Source organism: Nylanderia fulva, unplaced genomic scaffold, assembly GCF_048542155.1.
Source record: "Nylanderia fulva isolate GAGA-0341 unplaced genomic scaffold, ASM4854215v1 Scaffold360, whole genome shotgun sequence".
NCBI classification, from domain to species: domain Eukaryota; kingdom Metazoa; phylum Arthropoda; class Insecta; order Hymenoptera; family Formicidae; genus Nylanderia; species Nylanderia fulva.
The window spans coordinates 29,572-57,082 of NW_028190434.1; the positions used below are offsets into that span (position 1 = coordinate 29,572).

Consider the following 27,511-nt stretch of genomic DNA (forward strand, 5'->3'; position numbering starts at 1 on the left):
GCAATGAGTTTTTACGCCGACACGTTTGATGCTATCATATAAAGGCATCTTTATATCCAAATAATCCAATAGGATCGCATTGGAGCGAGAAGTATGTTGGGGAGGAGCCTGCTATGCGAACAAACTTATAATTTGGCGGGACCGGCACCTTCCATATTTATTAGCAATATTGCATAAGATATTGCGTAATATATATAAGATTTCGGTTTACATTTAATGAAAATCGTTTCGTTTCGTTTGTACGCGATTGCATCACATTAAGTGAAAAATGTCACAATATATATTATTTTTTTGTAATTATCATAAATATCATGTAAATATAAAACACAAGAGAAGACGCGTAAAATGTCCAGTTAGGAATCGTAAAAAAACATGTATTATACGTACAATTGCACAGAATAGTAAGTATTACCATTCTATATTTATTTAAAATAATATAAAATGTTTACATTGCAATAATATTGTTAATATTGAGCACAACAGCACGTAACCTTTTTATTCAATTTTTAACAGGTTAATATTAACTTAAGTCGTAAAAATCTAAAGTTTTTACTCAGCACTGCTTTTTAATTTTCTTTTCAGTTAAATTCTTGCATCAACGCGTTAATTTCTGTGGTTATTTATATATAAATAATTGAAATTACTATATTTATTGTTACAGAAAATAAAAATGATATTCTTGCAATTGCTAAAAGTTTAAATACAAATAATCCACGTATTGCTCTGGAAAACATAAAATTAATTGTCAATAATAATAATAGTAAGTATTACAGTATTATAATTCTAAAACTACATGCAATATATTGCATTTCTATTTTTTACAGTAATTATACTTTTTTTGTAGAAACTACAGAAATACCACAAGATGCTTGCATTATCAATATGAATTATACTAAAAAGAATACTAATACTAACAATTTAAGTAATGCTATTGATTTTGACAATAATGTAGTATCATTTCTTTATAATGAACAAGGCCACAATGCAAATGATCAAAGTAACATCAATTATCTTATAAAACACGTTGATTCTAATAACGGATTTAAAACGAAAATTATTGGTAATACTGATAATTTTACAAATAATAATGCCGATAATAATGGAAATGATAGCATTGTAGAAAATATTAATGACAATAATTCTGCGAATAGTACTGATTTTGATAACAACGGGACATTTTCTAATGAACATGATCACACTGCAATAAATGATGAAAATTGTGTAACTAATAATTCTAAGAAAAATGTTGGTTGTGATAATGCTATGATAATTCCTAGTGAGTCTAATAATGAGCAGAATAGAGTAAAAGCTACTAAACTTAACATTACATTTTCCTGTAATGACAGAAATCATAATGTAGTAGATAGTACTATTAATGCTAACAATTCTGGAAATGATACTGATTTTGATAATGTGATACTTTCTTATGAGAACAATAATGGTTGCAAAACAGTACATAGTGATATCCATAATTCTGCGAATGATAATGATCCTAATATTGATATATCATGTTCTAATGAACATGATCACAATGCAATAAATGATGAAGGTTGCGTCACTAATAATTCTAACAAAATTGTTGGTTGTGATAATGCTATGATAATTTCTAGTAAGTCTAATAATGAACAGAATAGAGTAAATGCTACTAAACTTAACATTACATTTTTCTGTAATGACAGAAATCATAATGTAGTAGATAGTACTATTACTGCTAACGATTCTGCAAATGATACTGATTTTGATAATGTGATACTTTCTTGTGATGATGATAACTGTTATGTAAATACTGATATTGATATTAATTTTATGAACAGTAATAATTCTCATAATAATAATCTTACATTTTCCTGTGATAATGATAATTTCAATGTGTCTGAAACGGGTATTGTTTTCAAAGATGTCATGATATATTTTTTTAATGATGATAATAATTCTATTATGTTAAATGATCTCACTAACGCCAAAGCTTCTATAAATTATAATAATAGTGATAATAATATGATTTCCTGTGATGATGAAAATATTAATGACAACATTGCTTGTGCAAACACATTAAGTAATGATAGTGATAATAATATGATTTCCCGTGATGATATTAATGACAATATTGCTTCTGCAAACTCATCAAGTATTTTAGGAATATGTACCTTCAGCATTGGAAATTACAATTGACAAAGAAATTACGGAACATGAAAGCTTCCGCAATAAAGTATCTGCAACTAATGATAAAAATTCTTCAGAATCACTGATAGATCTTTCTTCTATCAATACATTTGGTTGTAGAGAAGACAATTTATATGTTCCATTTTCTCAACCTAAGGGACATCAAAAAAAAAATTTTTGCTACTATTGCAAAAAGTTTCAGAGTAAAATTGCACGTCCTTTAGAAAACGTGCATAAATTGGAACCTGAAGTAAAGAAATTTGTATTATTACCAAAAGGTGATCATATTTTTCAATTCTGTATAATTATTTAAGTTTATAGTATATTTTTTTATAAATATTGATTATTTGTTAAATATAATATATTAATATGTTATAATTTTTATTAATATATTTACATTATATATACATTATTTACATTATATATACATTATTTACATTATATATACATTACTTAATATTCTCATTGCAGGATAATTTAGAAAGAAAACAAATTATAGAGTCTATTAGAAAAAAAAGGAATTTCATACATAATACGGATCCTTTCTTAAATACGGGAGAATTAATTGTTTGTCGAAGGCCTGCCAAAAATAGTTGCAAAACAGTACAAGATTTTATAAGTTGCGCAAAGTGTAAAGGATGGTTCACTAAAAATAATATCAGGCATCATTTTAAAGAATGTGTAGGAAATTCGAAAGGCAGAAATGTACAAGTTTTAGGACGTGCTTTGATGGGCAGAATTCATGAATGTGCAATTGAGACAGTAAGAAAATTTTTATTCCCAGTTTTGAGGAAAGATGATGTTACACAAAGTATTAAATATGATAAATTTATTTATAAATATTATGTATAAATATTATTTGTTTACAAATATTATAATTAAATTACACACAATATGGTATATGATGCAAAATAATAATCCATATATAACTTTTGTATATAGGTTGCTGATAAATACGTAAGATTCTTAATTCGTGGAAAATTGGGACGTACAGTGCCTGTGATTTTAGACATGGTATTAGTTCAATGTGTTGAACTAATTTTGAACCAGCGAAAGGATGCAAATGTTCCTGAGAAAAATCCGTATGTGTTTGGCATACGTAGTAGTACCAAACGTCATTTCAAATATTTAAGAGCGTGTAACCTTATGCGATATTTTTCTAAAAAATGTGATGCACAAATACCACATTCTTTAAGAGATACTGAATTACGTAAACATATTGCTACAACATGCATTACGTTAAATTTATCTGACAATGAAGTGGATGATTTGGCGAACTTTATGGGACATCACGAGAAAATTCATAAACGCCATTATCGACAGTCAATAGCAGCTGTAGAGATAGTTCGTATGACGAAATTTCTTGAAGCAGCATTAGGTGAAAATGAGCAACAGCAATCTAATAATAGTGATTCAGGTATATACACTATAATCTCTAAAAACTCACCTTTAAAAAAAGGTAAAAAAAGGCGACCAGTTAAGGGCGCGCCATTAACAAAAATTATCCATTGCAAACCCATGTAGAATCCTATCCTATTGCAAACCCATGTAGAATCCTATAAAAAATTAATCATTGCAAACCCATGTAGAATCCTAGGCAAAATTAACCATTGCAAACTCATGTAGAATTGTATTAAAAATGATCCATTGCAAACTTATGTAGAATCTTACATTGCAAACCCATGTACAATAGAATTGTATGAAAAATTATCGATTATAAATTCATGTACAATCGTAACAAAAGTAATGAAATAAAAAAAAAATTGCGCCAAGTGAAAGTAGAAACTTGTACCAGTGGAAAATTAAAGTTGCAGACATATATAGAGTCGTATAATGAATCAGTAAAAATTTACATTTGCAAATGTAGAATCGTACCATAAAAAAACTTATCTTTTAAAAAAAAAGATAAACAAGATGCCAAGTCCATGCGCCATGTAAAAAAGAAATAAAAAAATTTTAGTTAAAAAAACTGGGCGCGCTGCTAAGTTTCAAAATTACAATGAACCTTAAAGTAACATTAATTAATTTAAACACAAAACATATTTTAACTGTAATGAGTTTAAAAGTAACAATTTAATTTTAATATTGTTAGAATATTATTTAGCAGCGCTCCCAGTTTTTTTAACTAAAATTTTTTTATTTCTTTTTTACATGGCGCATGGACTTGGCATCTTGTTTATCTTTTTTTTTAAAAGATAAGTTTTTTTATGGTACGATTCTACATTTGCAAATTTAAATTTTTACTGATTCATTATACGACTCTATATATGTCTGCAACTTTAATTTTCCACTGGTACAAGTTTCTACTTTCACTTGGCGCAATTTTTTTTTTATTTCATTACTTTTGTTACGATTGTACATGAATTTATAATCGATAATTTTTCATACAATTCTATTGTACATGGGTTTGCAATGTAGGATTCTACATAAGTTTGCAATGGATCATTTTTAATACAATTCTACATGAGTTTGCAATGGTTAATTTTGCCTAGGATTCTACATGGGTTTGTAATGATTAATTTTTTATAGGATTCTACATGGGTTTGCAATAGGATAGGATTCTACATGGGTTTGCAATGGATAATTTTTGTTAATGGCGTGCCCTTAACTGGTCGCCTTTTTTTACCTTTTTTTAAAGGTGAGTTTTTAGAGATTATATCATTCATTTTTGTATATTTTTATGACCGGAATAGAACAATTATTAAACATGTTTATCTAAACTTCTTTGCTTAAAATGATGTGTACAATCATATCCTAGAATCCTGATCATTCCTCCTAAAGCACCCTATTTATATAAATTTACCCATATGTGTGTGTGTGTGTGTGTGTACTAATGTCGAGCATTTTTTATACATTTTCTATTAAATTTAGATAAAAGTTGCAGGATTTCGAAAAAGAAAAAGTTGACACAGACTTTTTCCTAAACGGCGATTTTCAAGGTTATTTAAAGGTCACTTATATTTTCAAAATAGAATTACCTTAATTTTTCTCATATAAATCGATTCCTCGCAATATTTACTATAAAAAGTTGTAAAGGTATAATTTTTACATAATCTTACATAAACTTCGAAATATTACAAATATTTTATTCTATGAAATATTTCAGTTTATGTAAAATTATGTTAACTATCTTTTAAATTATTCACTTTTAGCCATCTTACCCTTACAACCTTTTATAGTGAATATTGCAACAAATTGGTTTATATATATAATATATATATAACATCAGTTATTATTAATTGATGTTTACATTTATTTTTAGACTTACTAGAGCTCTAATGCTCCACATTTTTTGCAAAAACTGTTTATTCTACAGATTTCAAATATGCTTTTAAATGATGATTGAATATTTCCTTTTTTTAATTATTTTTATTATTATTTTTCAATCTCAATCAACTTTTATAACTTTATGCCAGCACGATACAAATACATGTGTCTTTATTTTTTTTATTATTTTCATTATTATTTTTCAATCTCAATCAACTTCTATAACCTTATGCCAGCAGGATACAAATACATGTATGTCTTTATTATTGTATCAACTCTTGTCTTTTCCATGTAACCATGTCTTCATAGTTTGAATTATCCCTTCATCTTCTCAATCTTTCGCAGAGATTTAATTAATTAAATACACTTCACACGAAATAAAGTTTGCTGGAAGATATACAGCAAACGATAACTGTAAAAACATGATTACGTGGAAAGAACAAGAGTTGGTACAGTAAAGGCAAGTAAGTAAGTACATGTAATGTATCGTATTGGCATAACGCTATATCCGCGGAGCAGATAATGTGGCTGTAGAGGTAGTCTGCAGTGCAGCTAATGTGGACGTAGATGTTGATTGAGATAATTGTCTAATATAAAATAGAATTTAAAAATTTAGTTTAAAAAGCTGTTGCATATATAAATAAAGTTTATTTTTTCTAAATTTGGAATATGTTTAATTAATTAATTTTTTAAGTTTATGTTTAATAAATTTTTTAAGTCTGTATTCAATAATTTTATTCATTTGATAAATACATGTATGTCTTTATTTTGATATGTTTAATATAATTAGAAATTCATTATTAATTAGATATGTAAACTATAAATTCATATATAATATTTGAAAATATATGTGAATATTTAAATTTTTATCTTCTCCTTCCTCTCCTTCAATCTCTTTAATATCAATATGTGTATGTGTGTACACGCGCGCACATTTGTACGTATTTATTTAATTATTGGATAGTTGAGAGTACTTAATTGATAAAAAATTATGACAATAATAATCCTTGTTTTTTTTTCTTATTATTTACTCAGATTTTTTTGTCTATCTTATAAGATAAACACTTTAGAGATTGAATATTTCAAGTAAACTAATTGTAAGTAAATTTCACATTAATGCATATAGATGTTTAATCATGAATGTACTGAATAAGTACACAAGACGAACAGTGAGTGAGTGAGTGAGAATGAGAGAGTGTGTGTGTGTGTGTGCGTGTGTGTGTGAGAAAGAGAGAGAGAGAGAGAGAGAGAGAGAGAGAAGAGAGAGAGAGAGAGAGAGAGAGAGAGAGAGAGAGAGAGAGAGAGAGAGAGAGAGAGAGAGAGAGAGAGAGAGAGAGAGAGAGAGAGAGAGAGAGAGAGAGAGAGTTAGCCAACATAACCCCGCACGCTGCCGATATGGCGGAGCGCCACTATCGCCATCTGTTGTAAAACGTGCGAGATGGACAAAATTACCACTACATGCATCTTGCATGTGTTGTGTACGTGTGATATATGTGTGCGCATGTGTTGTATACGTGTGAATACGTGTAGCACGATACTACTATGTATGCGTGGTCGATGATGATAATGATGATGATAATGATGATAATGATGATGATAATGATGACGGGGACGTTTCTTAATAGAAATTTTTCATATTTCGACTTTGCATTTATATATCTCTGCTTACAAATCACGTAGAGCAGAAATAAAGACACTTTTATTATATAATTCGAACTCAATCTATCGATTAAGTCTAGTATAAACTCGATTGCTTCAGCCATTATTGAGGATTCGAAATATTAAAAAGACTCAAATGTCCGACTCGCGTTAAGATACACGGTGTCTCCGCTACGCCCTTAACTGGTCGCGAGACACTACCGTGTCTCTTGATTTATCTTATTATATATATGCCACAAGTACTTTTTATATATTAATTTTTGTATAAAATATATTAATTATTGTATTCCTTTTTTAAACTTTTCTGCATTCTTAATATATCTATTTAATTAGAAGAAAAAATCAGACAAAAGTCCGTATAAACCAAAACTTATGAAGTTAAGGCTAATGTGTGCCACGATCATGGATGTCTGTGTAGAAATAAAAGTAGTAATAATGAATGCAACAATGAAACGTTACGTTTGGAACCTATTAAATCAAAGTATGAATATGATATATTCATTGAAATGGATTCAAATTGAAAATACGTTTCATTATTGTGTTCATTCTGCTTTACTCAATTTTTATGCATCGACGTCCGCGGTTGTAGCATATATTAGCCCTTAGTTTCAAGAATTGGTTACATATATATATACATATATAATAATTATCATAATATTGTGTTATTATTAACAGAAGAGGAAGAGATGCAAGAAACAAACAAAGATACTTCGAGTGCAGAATCGGAAAACGATGCCGAAACATGTATGATAAGTTCACGTAAGCCTTCTTTATTACGAACAGAAAGGAAATTACCGAAATTTCTTAGCGTAACAGATGCACAACAAAAATCTGTAAAAAAGAAAATCGTGCATCAAAACCATACTATAGTGAATAATGACAATGATTCTGACGAAACTTATTCCCCAAAGATAAAGAAACGTGGCAGTAGTAAGTTTATTTTCTCATTTTCACATATTGTATTCAGTTTTTATAAACTTATCAAGTCAGAGTGGATTTTCTTTTAAATATTATTTAGTATTATATTTTCATGTGACTATGTCAAAGTATATTAGTATATTAAGCTTTTATTTAAAATGCATTTTTTGATAGAATTTTAATGTACATAATAACAATATTTAATTAAAAAATAATAATGATAAATGATAAAGGTTCTACACACATTAGCTTAATTTAATTATATATTTATTTATATTATTTGTATTTTATATATTATTTTATATTATTTTATATTATTTTATATTATTATATTTTTGCATTTCTATTTCTTTTTATTCTTATAATTATGACATTATAATTTTAATATTTTCTTATTAATGAAAGTTTGTCAGTACTCTGAAGAGAATTTTAAAGTAATTTTATTCTACTAGTAATTTAAATAAAAATACATTTAAATAAAATTTAGGTAAATTATTGCTTTTTATATAGAAATATTTATTCTGATTCATAGATAATTAATTTATTTTGTAGCATCTCTATTTGATATAACAAAACGAAGACGTTGGACGGAAGAAGAACGTAATACAATATTGAAAGAATTTCAAAAAGAAATTACCACTTCACAGCTGCCATCTAACAAAAAAATTTCCTGTATAAAAGAAAAAAATAAGTGCTTATTTAATCGATCCGTTGCTCAAATTAAAACGTGGATCCATAACTATATATCTGGCAAATTTAAGCGTCACTAAATGAATAAATATTTTTTCAGAAAATATTTATTTAGTCAAATCGGAAATATTTTAATTTTTTATTCAAAAATAATACGTAGATTACTTGTATTTAAGCAAATGCAAAAAATAAGTAGAATACCTAATTTTTATTATTTCAACACATAAAACTTAAAGTTAAGTTATATATATGTAGAGTAGCAGTACTGTGTAGTTATTTATTATAATTTTTATTGATAATATGTATTCATGATTACAAGTGCAATATGTGAAATTAATTATATAACACGTTAAGCTAAAAGTTAAGTTACATTGCGAGAATTTTATAAAAAAGAAAGCAAAAGCTACACAAGTTTTTTATTTTGATTTCTTCATATATTTATATTATATGTATAGAAGCAATACTTGTAAAGTTATTTATTTTAATTCTTTTATTGATAATATGTATTCATGATTACAAGTGCAACATACTATTATACATATATGTATTAGGTTTGTGTTTTTATATATATAATATACATGTATATGCTCATACGTTCATTGTTCAATTATTATTTTACTAAATATATTTCAAATTGCTTTAAACAAATATATAAGAATACTTTTTTGAGACTATACATAGAAATATATTTTTACAATTCCTACTATCTACATATTTATTGTTTTATCCTTCTACTTTTTACATAACATTTATATTCATCAAATTGTAAAGAAAAAATAAATCAGTAAAATTAATTTTGATACTAATTATTTAAATAATTGTCCTAAAACGGACAAATATGCTTTTTTTGATTAACTTTTAAAACAATATTTTACAATTACAACTTCTGTAACATTATTATTTTGCATTGATCTAATAATATATATAAAACTAAGTCTGTTGCATTGAAATTTTCGTAATTTTTCAAGATTAATTTCTTGGAATATTACAAAAAGAGGGCCCTCCCGTTTCCTTAAGAGCTCCACAATATTTTTGTATCTCAAAATGTCTCAAATGTTTACTTATATTCCTGTCTTTTTAATTGAAAAAAATATTAAAATTAATTCTATATAGCAATGACAGATAGTTTGTAAGTAAAATATAGTGATTTTAAATAATTTATATAATTTTTTTATAAAAGGATTACATATATTATACTTGACAACTAGTAATATCTTGTGAATACACATTTCATAAATAACACAAGCGCAGAGAAGTAAATTGCATTAGATGTATCGTTTTCATCTAATATCTCTTCTATCAGAAATCTTTATCTTAACTACGATTTTATTTTAAATATCATAATTATATTTTCTCTCTCTCTCTCTCTCTCTTTCTTTCTTTTCAAGAGACGCGGTAGTGTCTCCGGCCATGTTCAAACCCTAAAAGACCTTAAAAAAGACACTACAAGTCTCTTATCCTGCACCATCAAAGTCCATCTTTTGGGGGTGTAGAACTACTAAAATATAAAAAATTTTAAATTGCACGTAATATAACCTGAAAGGCGGCATCGCCAAGAGTAATTTGAGCCAAGAAGAAATAAAATCGTCAAGCCGTTCTGGAGATACAAGCGGTCAAAAAGTGACGTTTTTTATGAAAAATGAAGTAACGTCGTCTTCTTCTTCTCTGTCCGCGTCCGCTGACGTCATCAGGATTATATATATATATAATATGTCTTTCACCCTCTTTCACCCTGTTTCGTCTTCTTTCACCCTCTTTCATTCTCTCTCACCCTCTTTCGTCCTCTTTCACTCTCTTTCGTCCTCTCTAACCCTCTTTCATTCTTTCTCACCCTCTTTCACTCTCTTTTGTCCTCTTTCACCCTCTTTCCGTCCTCTTTCACCTTCTTAATGATGAATTCCTAATTGCTTACACAAATTGCTTACATTGTATGTATGTATGTACCATCTCACATAATGCATATCTTAAAATATGATGTTAAAATAATGTAGATTAAAATATATTTTTATAATATTGCATATCGATGTTTCTTGTATGCTGCCTGTAAACAATTAAGAATATATATAAACAATGTTGTACTGTACTATTTTGAAAATTAAATCTCACATATGTCAGAGCATTGTGAAATAAGTGAAATATTTGCTAGAAAGAATTGATGGTGTTTCTCTGCAATAGCAATTCTGCAATAACTATCGTGTAACTACCATATGAATAAATGTTTGCAAGCATTATTTCTTGACTGTTTATGAAACTGTTCAGAGAAACCTGAATTATTATATCTTGATTGTTTGCATATTCGATGAATGATAATGGCTATTTAAAAGAAGAATTTCTTTATTTACTTTTGGAGTGTCATAATAATCGTTTTTTGAACATATGGTGTCGTCAAAATAGCTAGGGTATAAATGTACTATACTTAATTTTGTACTGTCGCTGTACTAACCGATCTACACTTAATTGCTTATACATATGTACCAGTGCATTTTACCACAAATCACAAGTAATGTATACATCAGAGTGTCAATGTACTCTTATGTATACAATAAAATTTTTATTCTTTTTTGCTGTCGTCAAAATAGTAGACTGACATATATATATATATATATATATATATATATAACTTGTATTTATCAGAATTGTTAATAGAAATTCTTTCTTGAAAATATATATTGTGATATTCACGATATATATACGCATCGATAACGAATTAATTTCATAATTTTGTTAACATGTCCTGAAAAGAACCATTACACAAATATAAATTTTTGTACTTTTATATTAAATAAAAAATTAATTGTAAAGCTTATAAATTTACTACATCGTTACTAGAGATCCTTTCTTGAAAATATATATTGTGATTCATGATATATATGCATCGATACAACATATTAATTTCGTAAATTTGTTAACATGTCCTGAAAAGAACCATTATACAAATTAATTTATGTATTTTTAAAGTATATTAAATAAGAAATAATATATAAAGCTTAAATTTATTAGAATCTTTATTAGAAATCATTCTTTGAAATATATATATTGTATTTTATATATATATACATTAGTACATATTGGCTTCCGGTTCCGGTGAGAGTGTGAGTGACAGGTGTGTGAAAGCGTGGCAGGTATTTGTGAGGAAAGAGTGAGAAAAGGGGTGAGGAGAATAGGAGATAGGAGGTGAGAGGGCGTAGGAAAAAGAGGAGGATAGATTGAAAGGATATGATATTATAAGGATTGTAAGGAGTTAGAAAATAGAAAGCAGGAAAAGGTGAGACACGTGGACACGTAGACACGTGGAAGAAAGAGAGTAGGTGCAGAGAGCAGGTGCAGATAGAAAGATAGGGAATTCAATAGGGAATTCACTAGGGAATTCACTAGCGAGTTGGAGCGAATTAGAACATAGAGTAAGTGAATCAAAGAAAGAAAGCGATAAGAGGAAAATGAATAAGGAGGAAAAGAATGGTAGTGAAGAGAATAGTAGAGATAGGAGGATAGAGACTACTAGAGATAGGATGGTTGAGGAAGGGGGAAAGAAGGGAGATGAGGAGGAAGTAAAAAAGAAGGCAGGGAGGCCGAGAAGAGTAGATGAGTTAGCGAAAAGAGAGGAGGAGCAGTATGGGATGTATAGAGGATTTCTTGAAAAGGAAAAGGGAAGAAGAGGGGAGAGGAGGATAAGGATGAAGAGGAAAGAAGTCTGAGAAGGAGCAAAAAAAACAGAAAGGCTGAACAGAGAAGTAGGGGGGATAGAAAAGGAGGAGTTAAAGAGGATGATGGAGGAGATAGGAAAGAAGATTACAGAGAAGTTGGGTGAGGAAATAAGAAAATTGAAGATTGAAATATGGAAAAAGGAGGGGGAATGGAGAGAGAGAAAGAAAAGAAATGGGAAAAAAGATAGAAAGACTGGAGGAAAGGGTGATAGAGTTGGAGGCAAGAATAGAGAAGAGAAGTAAAAAGGAAGAAAAGGAAAGAGAGGGGGGAGAAGGAGGGAAGTAAGGGGTTAGGTGAGTCAATAATGGGGGAAAATGAGAGACATAGGAAAGAAGTTAGAGTGGAAAGAGAGAGAAGAAAGAAGGAATAACATCGTGATAAGAAGAATAGAAGAAGGGAAGGAAGATATAAAGAAAGAGTGGAGAAAAATAATGAAAGAAATAGGAGCGGAAAACGGAAATAGAATGGATAAGAAGGTTGAAAGGAAAGGAGGGAAAGGAAGAAGAAATGGTGGTTGTAAGACTAGGCACGCAGAGAACAAAAGAGACAAGTAATGGAAAAAAAGAGTCTGTTAAGAGGAAAGAGGGTGAGGATAGAGGACGACCTAACATGGGAGGAAAGAAAGATGAAATAGAGAATAATGGAAATTGCGGAGGAAGAAAAGAGGAAAGGGGGGAACAAGGTGTGGACAAGCTACGGTAGGATAAAAATCAATGATGTTTGGTGGAAATGGGAAGAGGAAGAAAGAGTGCTCAAGAACTGGAAAGGAGAAATTAGAGAAGGAATGGAGAAAATGGAGGTGGAAGAGGGGGGCATGAAGACAAGAATGGAGGAAAAAAAGGGATAGAAGAGGGGAGAAGAGAAGAAGGAAGGAAAGGAGAAGGGAAGAAGAGTAGTAAGAAGAGAAAGGAGGAGGGAGAAAGGGAGACGGAGATAGAAAGAAGAAAGGAGCAAGAGAGAAAGGAAAAAGGAGAAGTAAGAGAGGAATGGAAGATAGGTTTTTGGAATGTGGCAGGGTTGAAAAACAAGGAAGAAAAATTCTGGAAGGAAATAGAGGATTGGGAGGTAGTGGTGATGATGGAAACATGGATAGAGGAAAAGGGGTGGGAGGCGATTAAAAAGAGGTTACCGAAAGGATATAGATGGGAGAAGCAAGCAGCAAAGAAGAGAAAGAAGAAAGGAAGACCGATGGGGGGAATGATCATGGGGGTAAAGGAGGAGAGGGGAAGGATAAAAGTATCAGGAATGGGAGAAAAGGCGGAGGGAATAATGATGGCGGATTTAGAGGTAGGAAGAGAGAAGTGGAGGGTAATAGGTATATACATTAACGGGGACATGGAAAGGAAAATGGAGGAAATGAAGGAATGGATGGAAGAGAAAGAAGAAGACAAATGGACGATTTTAGGAGATTTCAACGCAAGGACAGGTAGAAGGGGGGGAGTGATAGGAGGAGAGGAGGAAGAGGAAAGAAGATCGAAGGACAAGAAGGTAAATGAGGATGGGAGGAAGTTGATAAAAGAGCTAGAAGAAGTGGGATGGGGAATTTTTAACGGAGGGATTAGAGGGGATAGGGAGGGGGAGTACACATATACAGGAGGAAGAGGGGAATCGGTGATAGACTATGTGGTGGGAGAGGATAGAGTAAAGGAAAAGATAAAGAGAATGGAGGTGGGAGATAACATAGAGTCGGACCATCACCCTTTGATTGTAACGTTAGAAAGAAGAGGAGGTGCTGAAAAGGGGAAAAGGAAGGAAGGAAAAGGAATAAGAAAAAAGGGGAGATGGACGAAGAGGGGAGGAGAAAGAATAAGAGAGGAAATAGAATGGGGAGAGGGGTGGAAAGAGGGAATAGAAGAGGAGCTAGAGGAAAAAATAGGAAGGATAGAAGAGGAATTGAGAGAAGGAGAAAAAGAGAGTGGAGAAGGAAAAAGAAAGGGTGGTGGGATGAGGAATGTGAGGAGAAGAGGAAAGAAGTGAGGAGAAAGCTAAGGGAATGGAGGAAGAAAGGAGGAGGAGGAGAAGGATACAGAGAAGAAAGGGCAGAATATAAGCTAATGTGTAAAGGAAAAAGGGAGGAGGAGAGGATAAGATGGTACAAGGAAGCGATAGAGGCAAGAACGGAAGGAGAGGTATGGAAAATTATAAACAGGGAAAGGAAGAAGAGAGAAGGAGTGAATGAGGAGATAAAAGCGGAGGAGTGGAAGGAATATTTCATGGACTTATTGGGAGGGGTAGAGGTTAAAGTTGTAAGAGGAGGAAAAGAGAAAAGGGAGAGGGATGAGGAGCAGGAGATAAGCAGGGGGGAAGTAAAGAGGATATTGGGAAAATTGAAGAAAGGAAAAGCAGCGGGGGAGGATGGGATACCGAGTGAGGTATGGAAATATGGAGGAGAGAGGGTAGAAGAGTGGGTATGGGAAATGTGCAACAGAGTCTGGAGAGGGGAAGGATGGCCGGAGAGGTGGAAAGAGGGGATAATAGTACCACTGTTAAAAAAGGGAACGGGGAATAGGGTGGAAAACTACAGAGGGGTGACTTTGATTCCAACGTTATATAAGGTGTATGTGGGGATTCTAACAGAAAGGTTAAAGGAGGAAATAGAGAGGGGGAATATGTTGCCGGAGAGTCAAACAGGCTTTAGGAAGGGAATGGGGGTGATTGACAGTATATATGTGCTAAACTACCTGATCAATAAAAAAGTGAAGAAGAAGGGAGGTAAGGTAGTAGCGGCCTTCATAGATCTGAAGGCGGCGTTTGACTCAGTGGATAGGGAGGTGTTAATGGAGGCGATGAGGAAGAGGGGGGTAAGAGAAGGGTTAAGTAGTAGGATAGAAGAGGTATACAAGGAAACGAGGAGGAAAGTAAGAGCGGGGAAGGAGGAAGGAGAAAACTTCTGGACGGCAAGGGGTGTGAGGCAAGGTTGTCCAATGAGCCCACACTTGTTCAATTTGTTGATAGCGGATATAGAGGAAGTGCTGAAAAAAGGAGGCTGGGGCGGAGTAAAGTTGGGAGGGGAAAAAGTGCACTGCTTGGCATATGCGGAAGACATGGTGTTGTTGGCGGAGGAGGAGGAGGGGATGATACATATGTTGGGGAAAATGGAAAATTACATGGATAAAAAAAGGCTAGAGGTAAATGTGGATAAGACAAAAATAATGAGGTTTAGAAAGGGGGGAGGAAGAATGAGGAAAATGGAGTGGAGATGGAAAGGGAAAAAATTAGAGGAAGTGAAAGAGTTCAAGTATCTAGGATATAAGTTACAAAGGAATGGAGGACAGGAGGCGCAGGTGAGGGACAGAGTGAGGAAAGCAGGAGCGGTGATGAGACAAGTATGGGGTATGGGAAAGAGAAGATTTGCAGGAGACTGGATGAAAAGAGTATGGTTAATGGAAAGGTTGGTGGGAACGGTGATGGAGTATGGGGCGGAAATATGGGGGTGGAAGGAGAGGAGAGAAGTAGAGGCAATGCAGGAAAGATGGATTAGGTGGACGTTAGGAGTAGATTGGTGTACGCCGGGGTATATGGTAAGAGAAGAGATAGGAAAGGATAAATTCAGGATAAGAGCAGGAAGAAGAGCGATAGGGTATGAGAGAAAATTAGAGGAGGGAATGGGAGGAAGTTTAGCGAGGAAATGCTATGAGGAGATGAAGGAGAGGGTAAAGGAAGGAAAGGAGAAAACGGTGTGGGAGGAAGAGAGGGCAAAATTTTTTGAAGGAAGGGGGATAGAAGAGAGGGAGATGGAGGAAAAAAGAGAAAGGGGGGAGGAAGTATATGAGGGATGGGAGCAGAAGGACAGAGAAAGGCAAAAGGAGGAAAGATGGGAGAAGATAAGAGAGTCGAGATACAATAGATGGTATGGAGAATGGAAGGAGGAGGGTTTACCGGAATACTTGAGAAAGGAATGGGGGGAAAGCAGATGGAGAAGGATAGTGAGGTATAGAATGAACAATGAAATGAGGGGGGCGAGATACTGGGAAGAGGAGGGGAAAAGAAGATGCAAACTATGTGGGATGGAAGATGAAATTTGGGAACATGTAATAGGAGAATGTGGGGGAGAGGGGAATAAGGGAAACTGGTGGGAAAAAATGAGGGAAATACTGCAAGAAGGAGGAGAGAGAGAAGGGTGGATGAGGGAATTAGAGAAAAAGAGGATGGAGGGGAGGGTAGAAGGGGAAGAGGAGGAAGGAGGTATGAGGAGAATGTGTGAAAGTATGAATGAGATGTTGGGGAATGTATGGGGAACTGGAAGCCGAGGCGAAGCGAGGAATAGGTTAGGGACAGCTCTTTCTCTCTCTTAATTAGTAAATAGGTAGATTAAGTTAGAGATAAGATAATTGTAAGATAGATGTAAGAGTAGAATGTAAGAGTAGTCTATAAGTTAAGATTGTAAGAAATTTGTAAGGTTTGGGTACGCTCCTCAAAAGCGCCTTTAATCCCTGAGGGGGCAAATAAAGTATTGAATTGAAATTGAATGTGGACCACTTATTGCTGACACAGAAAACTCTATAAGTCAGTATAAAGAGATAATTATTCATAAATATCACTTTGTCACTTATCGTAAAGCTGATCGTTATGCGTTGTTAAAAAATGGAAAAGTTGTGCAAATTTATAATATTATTCTTAAAAATGCACAAGAAATACACTGTGTCGATTTAATTTGTAAGCAATTTACAAAATATTGCAATTACTTTAGATATCCTTGTGAATCTCAAAAGTTAAAAATATATAGAATGTATAAATTGGAAAAAACATTTAAAGTAATTAAATTATACGAAATAGAAGCTAAATGCATTCTATTTAAAGATAACATTTCACATATTGGATATCCTCTTTTACACACAATTACTGTATAAATTTAATTAAGATAATATTTATGTCTCTTTTCATATAAAATTTTTATATTAATGTATATATATATATATATATATATATATACACACACACACATTATATATATATATATATATACACACACACACATTATATATATATATATATATATATATATATATATATATATATATATACACACACACATTATATATATATATATATATATATATATATGTGTGTGTGTGTGTGTGTGTATACATACAATATATACATATATACAAACATTTTAAAACGTTTATAGAATTATTTCTGTTAGAATTTGATACATTTGATGAATCTTGAATATAATAATAAGACAATTGGTCTGAAAAACAAAGCAAGAAAATAATTATCAAAATATATATGTAAACATCTCTGTATGCAGATGCAAAAATATTTCATAGTTGAATTTAATGATGAAAATACCGTTGAAATTATTCCTTCTTCTTGGATATCATTTGATAAAAAAACTACATTATGGCCCAATACTATATCTCCTGCCATTCTAAAGAAATATTTGAAAAATAATACTCAGCCCAATGATGATTGGACTTCTGTACATATAAGAGTTTTAGGACATGCAGGTATTGATTTTTTATATTTTCATTGTCATAGTCACTTTTCTATTAAGCTGTTTTATTATACATACTTATATGTTATAATACAAGATAAATGAATAAAAGTTATCAAACTAATATAATATTGAAATGAAATAATTTAAAAATAAAATATTTTATTATAAGAATGTGTTGATATATAAAAATATGCAAATTTTCATAGAAAATTATGATAAAAAAATATTAATTCAATTTTTCATATTTTTTGTCTACTTTTTTTGTCTATATACATTCCTCTTTATAGATAATTTAACTGAAGCCATGAAAAAAGCGGAAAGAGCACAAGATACGTCTCAGTTAAGTAGTAGTGATGACTCTACTTCTGATACAACAAATACACGACAGAAGAAATCCCAACATAAACATCACAATTTGTCTGATGAAGATGATGAAAATGATGCTTTAGCTTCAAAAAATCAGTATAAAATAAATTCAGAGAAAGGTCCTAAATCCAATAAAAATAAAAGCATCCAAAGAGATGAAGCAGAAAAGTCAAAGAAGATTTCATATCAAAATCTAAATAGTTCTTCCAATGAAGAAGATGATCTAGCTTCAGGAAATCAGTGTACAGTAAATTCAGATAAACGTCCTAATGTTCCATCTTTTCCTGATAATGAGTTAAATTTACAAAGAGATTCCCAAGCTGATCCTGTATTATCCAATAAAAGTACTACAACCATCCAAAGAAGCGAAGTAGAAAAATCAAAAAACATTCAACAAATTAAAGAAGGTAAAATTCTATTACTGCCATATTTTAATTTAAGAAAAAATGGTACTTATAATTTAGTTAATTTTATTAATACAAATATAACTTTTATATAATTTTTAATCGATTTTCAGGCATTTTAACAAAAATTTTTAAATTAATGGAAGAAGTTAGATTTGAAACAGTTGCATTGAAAAAGGGACAACAAGAAATAAAAGTAAAATTAGATACTCTATTGACACACAATGATAATAGTGTCATAAACACATTTAGTCACCTTCTTCCGATTTGTTCCATGGAGTCCTTTGATGAAATTGATCAAGGTTTGAAAAATTCTGAAGAAAACTTTATATCTTTGGTAAGAATATAAAAAATAAAAAATATCTTTTTCATTAATTTCACAATGTTTTTGGAAAATAGCATGTTTTACATTATACAAGATTTTTATATTACATTACATTTAGCGTTAAAGAAAGAAATAAGCACAAAAAAACTTGTTATTTTAAAAATGTAATATTTAAAAACAAAAAATTGAGCTATATAATACAATTTACCTGGGAGAATTTGTAATTGAAATAATTTAGCGAATTGAATAAATATGTTTCTTATATATAAGCAACTGTTTTAACTTTTAGATAAAATATCTCAACCTTGGTTCAGGAGAAACTGTAAAGGCATTAGTGCCATCAGTAATGAAATTACTTATGAAGAAGACTGTTTCCATGCATTTCAGTGGTTCCGGAAAACAAAAAAAACGTGATTTTTCTGCAACTAAGGTTGCTGCTGCAGTATTTGGTAAGTTATATTTTGTTAGTAAAAATATTTTTAAAAATATCTAAAGTAACTAATAACATTTAAGAAGTTTGTCAAATGTTATAAAAAAGGCAATACAATATATATATATATATATTATACACACTTCTTTAATTTTTGTTTAAATATATAATTATACATATATCAAACTGTTTTAAATATTTTAAATATTTGTTTTAAATATATTACTTGCATTGATATTGTAAAATTAAATTTTAGAATATTTCTTTTATTTTTAATATTTAGTATTAAAGCATAACTTCAGTATAATTTCATAAATTATAATAAATTTAATAACGATTTAAAAACTAAATTTGGACTAATATAATTATACATATTGTTTATTACTAATTTAAAATAATAAGCTTGTTTATAAATTTTTTTGTTTCTAGAGGTTGTGTCGAAAAAAATACCAAATGTATCCAGAAATGAAATTTTGCAAAAAATATCAAAATTCCTTGCAGAAAGTGGAGACAGAGAAGGAGGAAGAAAAGAAAGATTTTCGAAATCTACAAATTAGGTTTTTTCTTTCATAATTACCAAAAATTACAAAAAATTACCAGAGTACATTAAGTATAAAAGAAATTTATTTTGTTTAAATTTATTTATATGCAATTTTATTTTTATGCTATTATATATATATAATAATATAAAGTTATTTTTAAAGAAAATATATATCGAATATACATATATAATAAAAAATGTATGTTATTCGATAAAAAAGTAAAAGTAAAAGTAAGAAATATTTGATTAATTTTGTCTTATTAAAACTTTATTCGCGCGTTCATTTTATACTCATGTGCAATTATATGCAATTTTATTTTTATTTTAATATAAAATATTAGCATTTATTCTTATAAATATTACATATTATAAGTCTAGTATTATATATTATTCGATGTAAAAATATATAAGAAATGGAACAAGTATAAAAAATAAAACAAGTTTTGAAAATGATAAAGTTGAAAAGTTTATGAACAATAAACTTCTTATACATATAACATATACATGATTATTTTTTACTATCTATATAAGTTATTTAAATTTTAGTAAGACTACATTTATATTTTTGATCAATAATATAAGCTAGACAACTTTCTTTTTTTTAGTCAATATTAAATTATATAATTATCCTAATGCATTAACTTTTCTTCTTCAATCAATCAATATATGTACATATACATATACATATACATTAATTCATCCCACTTCCCTAGCGAGTTGCTATAGAAATATATATATATATATGTTACATATATATGTGTAACATATATATATATATATATATATATATATATATATTCTATAGCAACTCGCTAGGGAAGTGGGATGAATTAATATGTATATGTATATGTACATATATATATTGATTGATTAAAGAAGAAAAATTAATGCATTGGGCTAATAATACAATTTAATATTGGCTAAAAAAAAGAAAGTTGTCTATTTTACAATATTGGAAATTTATTTGTAGCCAATGTAAAAAATATATAAAGAATCTTGGTTAAAGATGAAATAAATATATTGGTCTAATATTAAAATTAATATTGGTTTAATATTAAAAATTAATATTGGTTTAAAGTGACAGAGCGTCTACTTTACAATATTGGACCAATATGGAAAATTATACTATGGCCAATATTAAAACTTGGGTATATATTGTTAACCAATATTGTGCCAATGAATTGTGCTACTAGGGATACGAGCGTACATGAGGGTACAAAATACACTCCGTACGAACTTATTTTCGGGAAAATCGCGCGGGTCCCCTCGAGCGACCCGGACATCAAAAGCATGACTAACGAAAGCTATACACAATATTTAACCACACTATTCAACAAATTGCGCGATTCTCAAACAGCCGCACGCGAAAACTTAAATAATGCTAAGAATAGAAGTAAGAAATACTACGATAAGAAAATCAATACGCGTAAATTTAAGATTAACGATAGCGTTTACTTACTTAAGGAACCTAACAAAGGGAAATTAGGAGACCAATATACAGGTCCCTATAGGATAATAAAGATACTAGGTAAAAATAACCTTAAGTTAGCTATAAGCAATAGTAAGACTAAAACTGTACATATGGACAAGTTAAAGCCCTCACCACATCAAGCCCCCACCCTTGAAGACCCCCACTCCGAAGACGAATATATCTCGGACGCCCCAACGAAGGACGGGCCAGTAATCAACCAACCACGCTAAGATGAGGACTCTCGCAATCATCCTGGGCATGGCCTTCCTGGCTCTACTATCCAGCGGACTAATCGGATACGACTGCGGAGGACGGGGCCTGAACATCACAACACTCTCCCTCTTAGATATCGAAGAGTGTAAAACCAACAGCATCGAACCTAAGAAGGAGGAAGTCTATATACAACTACTCCAACTCAGTGAATTCGTGCATACTCCTGCTTACCAATGCAAAATCGAAATAGACCGGACTATATTTTACTGCGGAATGCACTCTCATATAGCAGCGGTGCAGAACGGAAGACAGGAGTATATCCACGAAATATCGGCAGACACATGCCGAAAATTGCACGAAACAGGGACCATATCCCTAGGAGTTAACCAGCACATTACTGGGATTAAGCCAAATGCAACAAACCTAAGAGCAATGACACTCGCAGGATCAGTTAAGACAGACGGAAAATGCAGCGGCACCCAGTTCAGCGACGCATACGGCTCATGGGACGACGTGATCGTGCAAGCCTCAGTACGAATCACGATACGACAATTGGATACTGCCCGTATCCAATGCCCGTTGGATACAATAACAATGAAGTGATACTTCCATCCGGCACTCGCTGTCCCGTAACGACAGGCGAATGCATTGATGCCGACGGCGCCTCCACCTTCTGGACAATCCTGCCAATTGACAACTGTCACTTTGGACGATACGATGTTCTCTACGAAGGAATAGCATATCGATTGTCGCCCAGCACTCCCCAAGAGGAAGCGCCAACGATTTATACAGTCACGGCGCGTGACACAACCTTCGCATTAGCAAGGACAACCGAGACCAACGTATGCGGATACAACCTTTGGCGAACGGAACATCCCAAGCTGTGTATCCTCGAAACGAGGCCCGAACGGACATTCAAAAGCCGTTCCAAGGTCAGAATCGACAACCTCGACATCTTCACATATGTGAATTCAAAATTTATATACGTCGAGAAACACCTGAAGACCCAGCTGACCCAACTATACAAGGATATTATGGAGCAAAAATGTGCACTGGAAAGGCAGATCCTCCTCAACGCACTTTCTCTAGCAAGCATAGCACCTGACGAAATGGCGCATCGAATAATGAAGTCTCCAGGTTATACCGCCATAACTGCAGGTGAAGTTATACACCTCATCAAATGTATACCTGTCAAATGCCGCCTACGACCTACCGAGGTGTGCTACAACGAACTCCCCGTCACTCATCAAAATAAGTCACTCTTCCTCTTACCAAGATCGAAGATACTTACTAAAGCCGGAACATCGAGGGATTGCAATGAACTATTACCAACTCTATACCAAATACACAACACCTGGTATAGACTAACACCGAAACCCGTGGAATCGGTGGCACCGCCTACTATCAGGCCTCTAACCAAACCCTCATGGAAGTACGTAAGCCCGGATTCACTCGCTTCCAGTGGTATCTATACGAACGAAGATCTTGATTGTCTTCGCGACCATATCATGTTCCCCGTGGAAAAACCCTCCATGCTTCACACAATCGCCAGGGGAGCAATGGGACAGGAAATTCCTACAGGCAGTTTCTCCTTGCTGAATTTATTAGACGAGAAATCTCTCGACCGAATAGCGGAAAATACCAGAGCCAGGCTATGGAAAGGATTTATAAGCTTCGGATCCGCCAGCGCCGGAGTACTTGGCATCTTCGTTACCATACGATTGATAAAATTAATAATCGACACCCTGATCCATGGGTACGCACTCCACTCGGTGTACGGATGGAGTCTACATCTACTCGGAGCCATTTGGACCTCGGTGACCAACGTCCTCCTACACCTTGGCAGATCAGCGGACGGAGAACAGGACAACGGACGAGAACTGCTACACCTGAAACCCCCTCCAACAAACGAAGAAGAAACACCCTTAACCCTGCCCACACAACAAACCCTTTCGATTAACGAATCAGACAGTGGCAAAGTGTGTGCAAAAACTCACCCTACGAGTGTTCCCCCAATGAAAGATTACGGCGAACTAAATAAATATTTACATAATCAATGTTAAGTTAAGAACCTAATCGTAGCGCATAGAAAACTAAGTCCAAAATGTTGGAACATTAAATTCCAACATTTTTATTTTAAGGGGGGAGGTGTCACGTCCGGCCGTATAAATTTTTTCGTTTACTCCAAGTTCCTTAAACGCTATTTAAAAAGCGCGCCAAAGCCGGCCATGACGCTTAACTCCGCCTAGAAACTAAGCGTGGCGCTTCGTAGCGCCTAAGGATCTCCCACCACGGTGAGAGCCCCTACTCCGGAGAGTTCCCCCTCTCCAGGCCGCCGCAGGCCCGAGCCGCCGAAACGAAGGACCTCAGAGCAGTCCCGAATTTCGGCAGTTCTCTGCGCGACACCGAACAGTACAGTCGCACTTCTAAATTCTAACTCTAAGTCCAAATTCTAAATCCTAACTCTAATTTAAAAATTCTAACTCTAAGTATAATATCCTAACTCTAAAATCTAAATTCTAAGTCTAAGTCTAAATCCTAAATTCTAAGTCTTAGTTTCGAATTCTGTATTACTATACGAATAAATCAGTGTATTCATGAAAATCACTGTTCAGTACTCTTCAAAACTTCCACTCCCGTGATAAAACACGATAGCGTTTAAATCTGTCATACGGCGTTTGAATTCAGAACAATTCAAAACTGTGTCTGGAGCGGACCACCGCTCACCACAGTTAGAATTAACATTCTCAGCAATTGCCAAAATAAGGAACTGATAGTGAGGTCCGCCGCATACATCCCAGTGAACGACCCTCGCCGCACGCTCTACCTCCAAGTACGAGCCGACACGATCAAGAAAGTGCTACTAAAGGTAAGTGAAATTCACGTTAACCTAAGGAATCGCGCGTGTTAGTAAATTCAGAGACGCTTCTACCACGTGGAAGAGAACATTCTAGAAAAATCTCCGACGCATTTTTCCTCTTTTCCATCGTCACTGCGGAAGCTATAAAAAAAGGGTCGGGCTATAAAACTAGGGTCGACCACCACATGCGGTGCCACCCTCGGAATTCTAACACGGAAAAACGCAAATAGTTCAATCTCTTAAAAATCTTGTGTCTCAAGAAATAACTTCGTAAATCCGTACAACAAAGTAGTCATTTAAACAATAATCAATTGAGAACACTTTCGATTTACCAACATTACCGACGATATACCGACATACGTTCTTTTACCGACGTTATCGACGATATACCAACATACGTTCTTTTACCGACGTTATCGACAATATACCGACATACGTTCTTTTACCGACATTACCGACGATATACCGACATACGTTCTTTTACCGACGTTATCGACAATATACCGACATACGTTCTTTTACCGACATTACCGACTATATACCAACATACGTTCTTATACCGACATTACCAACCATATACCGACGAACGTTCTTTTACCAACGGGTTATCGACACCTTACTGGCACCTTACCAGTGTTTTACTGAACAATTACCGACGGTTTTGCCGACGACTACTAACTTTTCGATAACTGCCGGGTTCACCGAAGATCTACGAGCGAATGACGCATTATCAATTCGATTACGCAACAAACACAAATGTGCCCACTCACCCTTAGAGGTATAACTCCTCCTCCAGAAGTTAATCTCTTTGTACCGTTTGAACCCTTATTCTATTGCCAAGTTGGTGTCGGGTACATCCATTTTGAGACTAAGGCAGCTCTCTGCATTTCATGCTACTCCACCTTACCTAGAGTCTCGAAATTACTTTGGACAAGGATTCGGAAGCATACTCTAATCATAGGCGGAACACCTATCGGAATAAATTGCGGAGTCTGCAACTTCCGACTTACCCTCACGCGAATCGGTGATTTGTGCGAGCTTTGTCAGTTTACGTACGAAGATTACTTACGCAACCCCAACGACGTTTCGCATAGAGCAATCGATGAAGCTATCTTTATTACAGTAGAGTCACAGGTAGGTCCTACGCAATAATCCGATCACCTCAGTTCCAGCGCGAATAACCTCAGATCGCGGGTATCCCCGGGGAGAATCGCATAGATTCGCGTACCCGTAATAGCGATCGTGTCTCGTGGAAAAAGCCGAGCTCTGCATTCAAATTTTCGCAGCCGCGACCCCACGAGACGTAACACAAATAAGATTATTTTAATCTATAACAAAATTTACGAAGTAATGCATTTTATTTTAAATCGCAAAAGGAATCGACATATTCTAAAGAATAATACCTAAAATATATAGATATCGTTCGTAAAGTAGTAATTAGGTATGAAACCCGCTTTATTATGTGAACTCAACTTTACTCTCAAGAAACATCTAAAAGATTCTAGAAGGTTCTAGAAAGACGGTTGAGAACCGTTACATTCCTGAAGCATGACGCAAAGCATGATGCAACGCTGAAACACGTTGCAACCTGCAAGGCCCGTTGCAAGCCGCGTAGCGATGAGTCATCACAGAAGCACCGCTATCGCTACCAAGAAGAAGATAAGTCAGAGCGCATAGCCAACAAAGGCATACCGCTATCGCTACCGAGAATAGGATAAGGAAAGTCGGAGCGCCCGGCGATGAGTCATCAAAGGAACGCCGCTATCGCTACTAAGAAGCCATCTCTCCGGGACTTAACCGTCGCAATCTCTACCAGGAACAGATTGTCTCCGGTACTTCCCCGGCATACCTCTCTTGCCATTGGCTAAGCCGCATCGCCCGATAAGAGGAGCGAGCCACATTTTACGGTATATAAACCCTGCACCCGGTACGGAACGGCAGTGATCCGCCGAAAGTTGTTCCAGTCAATCAGTTCTAATCCAGCAATCAACCAGCTATTACTACGGAGTTCCGAAGACAACGAGACACAGCCGCCTTTTCGGACCGAGGTACCGAGGCTCCTCAGATCTTCAGACTCAGAGGGAAGAACACAGTAGCGAAGTGTACCATAGCAAGGCACATTAGACATTGTCTAACCTTGTGAGTATTTAAGCCAGTTCACATATCCCTAAATAGTAAAGCGCGACGGGCACTCATTATATTTAATCATTATATTTAATTATCCAATATTAACTCAATCTTACATTACATTTCAAACTCTGAATTTTGAACATAGACATAAGCCATATATTACTCTGCGTTTCCAATATTATTTCAATCTACGATTTGCATCTGCACACGTCTGCGTTACAATCGTCGATCTATTCAATATTCTATTTAATACTATTCAATACTATTTAATCAATTTCGCATACTTATTTGATCTATTATAATAAATATACTTATGTATTTTATTGTATTACTGCTTACTTATATATGTATGTAACCCTGTATCCTACCACATATTAGCGAATTGAATGCCGCTAATTCCTCTGTACACATTAGAAACTATATCCTGTCAGAAGGTACATTCGCAAGTCATCTCTGAGGTGCACGTTTAGTAAAGTGAACGTCGCATTAGCCCATTAAGACAAGGACCAGAGAACCCGTCCTAGCCGGATGAACACCTATCTCTCTATCTTTTTTACGCTTTTATTACCTTGCATTTTCCAATAGTTGCGAACACTTTACCACACCAACTGACAGTGATTTTGCATATTGATATTCGATTCATTCGACAAGTGTACACCACCCGACCCTATTTACAACCAATAGAAATATACTCTGTCATAAGGTACATTCGCAAGTCATCTCTGAGGTGCACGTTTAGTAAAGTGAACGTCGCATTAGCCTATTAAGACAAGGACCAGAGAACCCGGCCTAGTCGGATGAACACCTATCTCTCTATCTCTTTTACGCTTTTATTACCTTGCATTTTCCAATAGTTGCGAATACTTTACCAAACCGAATGACAGAGGTCTTGATAATTACTAAAAATTATTACTTAAATATTTAAG

The 27,511-nt window shown here is 33.3% G+C and overlaps 1 protein-coding gene and 1 long non-coding RNA gene across 2 annotated transcripts; both read left to right on the forward strand.

Moving 5' to 3' along the window:
- Nucleotides 1–107: 107 nt before the first annotated feature.
- Nucleotides 108–1,438, forward strand: LOC146722152 (uncharacterized). Its single transcript, XR_014925314.1, has 3 exons — nucleotides 108–401; nucleotides 662–760; nucleotides 845–1,438. It is a non-coding gene; the product is annotated as an uncharacterized LOC146722152 (long non-coding RNA).
- A 16,837-nt stretch (nucleotides 1,439–18,275) lies between these two features.
- Nucleotides 18,276–19,928, forward strand: LOC114944623 (uncharacterized; the record flags this gene model as incomplete). Its single annotated transcript, XM_085485366.1, has 4 exons — nucleotides 18,276–18,618; nucleotides 18,729–18,952; nucleotides 19,230–19,389; nucleotides 19,800–19,928. Coding segments are annotated over 4 exons (855 nt in total), but the record flags the coding sequence as incomplete, so codon positions are not given.
- Nucleotides 19,929–27,511: the final 7,583 nt, after the last annotated feature.